This window comes from Morone saxatilis, unplaced genomic scaffold (assembly GCF_004916995.1).
Source record: "Morone saxatilis isolate NCDOM2014 unplaced genomic scaffold, NCSU_SB_2.0 Contig14, whole genome shotgun sequence".
Classification (NCBI taxonomy): Eukaryota; Metazoa; Chordata; class Actinopteri; family Moronidae; genus Morone; species Morone saxatilis.
This window is the reverse complement of record NW_023339696.1, coordinates 879,871-885,855: the sequence shown is the minus strand read 5'-3', so window position 1 is coordinate 885,855 and position 5,985 is coordinate 879,871. Positions and strand designations below refer to the sequence as shown.

The 5,985-nt window shown below is 42.3% G+C and overlaps 2 protein-coding genes across 2 annotated transcripts in view; one reads left to right on the top strand and one right to left on the bottom strand.

Moving 5' to 3' along the window:
• Nucleotides 1-5,985, bottom strand: part of zgc:158403 (tetratricopeptide repeat protein 39A) — a gene marked incomplete at its 5' end in the record, with an annotated part of 767,589 nt that overhangs the window by 305,814 nt on the left and 455,790 nt on the right.
• gna13b (guanine nucleotide binding protein (G protein), alpha 13b) overlaps nucleotides 1,039-5,985 on the top strand; it is a 6,953-nt gene continuing 2,006 nt past the window's right edge. Inside the window, exon 1 of the mRNA XM_035654929.1 lies at nucleotides 1,039-1,188. Coding sequence (XP_035510822.1) covers nucleotides 1,039-1,188 — 150 coding nt within the window. The remainder of the gene's footprint in view (nucleotides 1,189-5,985) is intronic.

The following is a 5,985-nucleotide window of genomic DNA, read 5'->3' as shown; positions in this document are numbered from 1 at the left end:
CCAGCACGGGCCAGCTCGCCCCGCTCTCGGATATGAGACCTGAAGCACCCCCAAACCAGGTGAATAGCTGGCGTGCAAGGTGACGGTTGGTATTTAAATAATCAGAAAAAACTTCGACTTGGCGAAAAAGATTCAAGACGATACCCCCCTGCTCAATGGTCGGAAAAGGAAACTCGTTAACTCAGTCAAATTTTGGGTTAGCTTGCTGGGACCTTGGAATTGATACAGTATTCTTTCCCACAAGTTAACCAACATGAACACATCAGAAAGCATGAACCTTAAAAAAGGGGCCAGAAAAAGAACGACTCGCGCGGGAACCAAGGGAATTTCCGTCAACACTCCGTGTACCACAATGCAGCATACAGGCGCTAGCTTACGTGGACATTTTTGAGGGGGGGGCAAATAAGAACTTTTTTTCGTCGCCAAAGGCGACGACATCGATCGATTATCTGGCTTCTTCGGTGAACGCGAGCGGGTGGCGAAATAAACAGGCTAGGCCCGACAGTTCACTTGTTGTTTCGTTACGGAGTTTCTGCACGCAACGTATGACGTTGAAAAGAGGCATGTTTTGTTGTGCACGTTAAGCGGGGCCCCTGGATTCATGTTACCACAGGACATTTTTAATACCAATTGATGTGTCTGTTAAGAGAAGGAGGCAAAAGGCACTCTTGAGGGATATATGGGCCGCCCAAAGGAAAGTGTATAAGTAACTAGACTGGGGAGCCTCTGGCCCATTAGGCTGCAGGGACTCTCCCAGTTTGGCTAAGAACCAATTTCTGGCACGTTCTTTTTCCTATCCGAGCAGTACATCGCGGGACCTGTCTACAGTGATCCAAGGGACTAGGAAGGGTAAAAATTCTGGCGGAAAGGTTTCCCCTTTTTAATGGCCGCCTGTCACAACTTCTCGCTCCAAGCCGACTCTTCCCCTCGTTCACCGGCTGACTTGCAAAACTGCCAACAAATGCCCTTGCCTGGGGAGGACAGCATTCAAACGTGCGCGGCGATCGGGGGATTATTTTCCCATTGGGAGTAGGAGGCATGGAAATCGTGGGGGTGGGAATGATGCGGAGGCAAGCCTATGCAATTGGGGAGGGTGGTGTTTTAATGGGCAAAGGAGTGTGTAGCCAATGTGATTCTGACTTCCGCGGGCGCTCGAACATTCTGGCTGGAAAAGCCACCGTTGCCTACGTATGTACTTGGAAATAACAATGGTTACTTGAAGGGCTTCTAGGATCGAACTCTGGATTTTAAACGTTGGGTGGTGGACACCTGGTAGATCAAGAACATTACATTAAGTAGTCACCATGGAGCAGGTCTATCCGATTGTGTTAAGCGATTTCAAGTACACCTCAACCCATACTAAGCTCGAGTATTATATTATTTAAAATAACGAGTAGAACCTGTTGTATTTTGAGATATGGTTTACATCTATAACGACAGTGTGGGAAGTTCTTATTCTCAAATGTCTATCAAATATATCACATCTATGTCATGAATTCACTTGGTTTTACCACAAAACAACTTCCACATATACAGAGATCGATGATACAGGACTTCAACACAGTGGACATGTTTTACTGGAGCAGCAACGTTCTCAAAGACTATAATTCGCCACCTCAACGTATCAACCCTCCGAGGGGAGGTTTTACAGGTTAGGTATTTCGACGAAAATATATAATAACTAATATAATAATTAACAAATAATTAACACACACTATGATGAGACATTAAATTGATAATTGACTTCTCGAGTAGCATTTATTTATCATATCAGGACAAAACCTCTTATAACATATATCATTCACACACGGCACCCCCCTGCTCGATATGAACCCTCCACTTGCACCTAACACGCTTAATTCCGTCAACGACTTTTTGGTATTAGATCAGCAAAAACTCTGCTGACTAAAATTTCAAGAAATACCCCCTCATTGTCGAAAGAACTCTAACTCATCATTAATTTTTGGTAGTTTCTGGAACTTGAAAATGATTTTACAGTATCTTTTTCCCAAGTTACACATGAACAATAAAACATAACTAAAAACCCACAAACGACTCCGCGGCCGAAACAGGGAATTTTCGTTGTCACACCCTGGGAGCCGAGAATCATACAGCACCATTCATACAATTAATAGGGATAAGGACATAAACTTTTCTTTATTTTTTCGTTCCCAAAACCGACCATCCACTCGGATCTATCTGGTCTTCTTAACTAGGCGTTTAAACCACACGTGGTATGGGCACAGTACTGGGTCTTTACGGTTTCTGCACAACGTAGAGTAAAAGGCCAGGTTGTTGGTCACGTAAGGGCCCTGATCATGTTATCACAACATTTAATTACATGATGTGCTCCTTTAAGAGGAGCAAAAGCCCACCTCTTGGAGGATAATGCCCCAGGAAGTGTTAACAACTAACTGGAGCTCTGCCATTACTGCAGGATCTCCAGTTGCTAGAAACCAATTCGGAACCGTTCTTTTCCTATCGACATACTCGGGACCTCAATAAGTTCAAGACTAGGTAAAAACAAATCTGCGGAAGTGCTTTAATGCCGCTGTCACACTCTTCCACGGACCTCTTTTCCCCTCGTTCCCGGTGACTTCTGCACTCTACAAATGCCCTTCCTGGAGGACAGATTAAAATGCGCGGGATCGGTGATTATTCATGATAGGAGAAGAATTTGGGATGAAATGAGGAAGCCATAATGGAGGTGTGTTTTAAGGAAACCGTGTGTAGCCCAATGTTGATCTGACTCGCCGCGCAACAATGTATGTGGTGCTTATCGGTTATCGACGCCATAGGACTGAAAGTATCGCATCTTCAAGTTTTAAAAAACCTATCTTGCCAGTCCCAATAGATTCAAAATCTCAGAACTCTGCACATGACAGCTCATTGCAGTCAGGCTCATGCATGTAAGCAGAGCCTGCCAACTATAATGTTTAACGAAGATATCCAACAAGATACTTATATTCACCGCTTCTCAAATGTGAATATTTCTGCTTTCTTTAGTCCTCTCAGCAAACTGAATATCTTTAGGTTGTAGACAAAACAAGACATTTGAGGACATCACCTTGGGCTTTGGTTCAACTTTCTTATCTGTTTTTCTGACATTTTATGGACCAAACAACTAATAAACTAATAAACTAATAAAATGATCGACAGATTACTGTCAGGGCACACTATTTCCCTATTGGCTGGATAGATGGCTGTCAGGCTAGAGGGTGGGCTTAACCTAGTCACAAAGCCCATGCTAGTTGGAAAGGTGCGTGCTAGATTAAGAGATGGAGTGAGAACAGGTGTAGGAGGAGTTTTGAGAGATGTTTGTGAGTTAAGCGACCGCCTGGAAGATCATCAAGTTTTCCCTTTTCTATACAGAATTTCGAGAGATGTTTGAGAGTTCCAAGGCTGTATGAAGGGTTGTCAAGTTTTGCCCTTTTCCACAGAAAGTTTTGTTTTGAGTTATTGTCCGCGTGCTAAAGGTCTACTCTGAACTGTCAATGGAGCACGAACTGTAACCGGTGTTGGCCCAAGCAGAGCAAGCAGGCAGAGGGGTGGGCATCGGATGTGCCAGGGCAGCGATGAGACAGGTAAGCCCACACACCTTGTGTGTAGGCTGTGTGTAGCCAGGCAGCCGAGCACATTTTTGCACATCCATATAAATATTCGTACCGGCAGCCAAGCCCTGGAAGCCCTAGAGACAAGCGATACAACAACTACATCTCCAGGATTGGGTTTGCCCTGACATTAATCAATAATGAAAATAATCGTTAGTTGCAGACCTACACGTTAGAGAATCAAAAATGTAGTTAAAATGATGAAATGAAAGATATAAATGCATAAAAAAATGTTATGTATAAATTACTGCAACAATATCAACAAAGCAGATCAGCCTAATTCTGCATCTGCAACAGTGGATATGGTGATCATTCACTGTATCTGGTGCTATTAGAGAAACAGTGATATTGTAAAAGAAAGCATGTGTAGCTGACCAGTGATAATCGGGATGCAGGATATGGAATTTTTGTTTTAATCGACATGATAACTAATAATTACCTGCATCTCGTGGCCGATACTGATAAGATAATCGAATTTCACAATTTTGTGTTTAAAATTCATAACCTGTAGTTTTTACATACCTGAGGGTAAGAAAGTCTAAGTCAAAATGGATGATTTAATATTCTATAGCTCCGAGCTAAACAAATCAATATTCGAATTTAGACTAGACAACTTAACTTACTAAAAGTAATAAAACAGAGCACAATTTAACTGATGCTGATTGAATGATTAAACATTGTTGGCTTCTCTGTTGGAAAACTGATTATAATGCCGTATAAAATGGTTATAATGTATTACACCTATGAGAATATAAGAAGAGTGTGAAGGTGAGTGACCATGCTTTATAAGGCGTTATGTCAGTTATAAAGTATTATGAATATTTATAAGTGCTCCAACTATAACTATATATTGCCATAAGCACAGTATAACGCAATATAAGCATGTTTATAATGCAATATAGACATGGAAAGTGTTACTGAATCTTTTTTTCAGTTCAGCTCTGAAAAAAAACAACAACTTGATGCCGAAGAGATGAGTTCAGTCAGTTCCACTTTACATCTGGTAAACCTGTTTGAAGTGTCATCCAGTTTATCCAACCAACAGTCGAGTTTCAAACTAAATACACACCTAAGTTTACGAAGGCGATCTGAGTGGGGGGCTAACATACAAACATTTCCAGGTATCAATTCCCCAGTGTTTGCATGACTGGAAAACTAGTCTCTAAATTTCCAGCTTTTCCAGGATGCGTGGAAACCTTGACTCTTCATCCTTTTTTCTCAAAGACAAAGCCGTCCAGATATCAACATATTGAATTTCTGTATCACAAACCAGTGAGATACTGAGCCAGGCCGTCCAGCGAGCAGAGACGAGCAGCAAGCTGAGGCTGTGATTTTACATTACTGCTCTGTGAACTCTGCTTCACCCCTTCAAACAAGCATGCTCTGACAATGCACTTGTTCCTTGGCTGTCCCCAACACGCGGGTTAATCCAGCTGTCTGCAGGGCGTGTGTGCTGACAGGCTCGAGGATGAGTGTGTCGTGTCAGTCTACGTTTCATCAGTTCCTCTGCCGAGAGATGCAGCTTTCATGCACATGAGCAGTCAAACTCTTGCATGTCTGGGATAACAGGATACCAGACCAAACCAGTGCTTTATACTGGCATGCAGCAATTCTTACTGTATACACTCAGGAGAGTAGACTAGGTTTGTAGGCTTCAGCACAGGTTGCTACTGCATAGTCTGTATGCAAGCAATACTATCTGCAGATGGATCAGGCCTTCTTCTTTCTTCTTCTTCAGTTCTTGCTGCAGCCGCCATGGGTTCAACACAAAAGGCAATGTTGCCTAACTTCCTCCCCTCAGGTCAATGGTCAGTCATGAAATTTTCACTGCACACCAACAACAACATAAAACAACTGCTAGTTAAAATAGGTAGGCACAGTGGGAACTGCTGGCTCTATTATGCACCTCTGGTCACATCCTTTTCACACAGTTCTGGTTTGACATCAATGAGTGCTGAACTGCTTAAATGTCAAAACATCAAGTCAACACTTGTGTCCTGAACCCAAACCTCTGAGAGATTAAACACTGAATCTGACAATCAGCAACAGGAAACTAAATATCTATTAGTTTTAGTAATGCAGGGCTCTGAATTGCCAAAATCTGTTTGACCTGGGATTGACTGATGACCTGTAGCCCAGTGCATGCTGTGATTGGCCTCAATAATTCATTCACTTAGTCAATCTCTCTCTGCGATTGAATATTTTTATTTTTTCAGATTCAGTACATGTACACATTAAACCCCTCAGCCCCCTCACCACGTTGTCCCAAATTCTCTAAAGAAGGAAAAATACAACAGAGAAAATGGTGCGATAAAGAAAGAAAAAAAAGAAGAAAAAAAGACAGCAATAGTTTAAGTTTAAGTTACCAGACCAG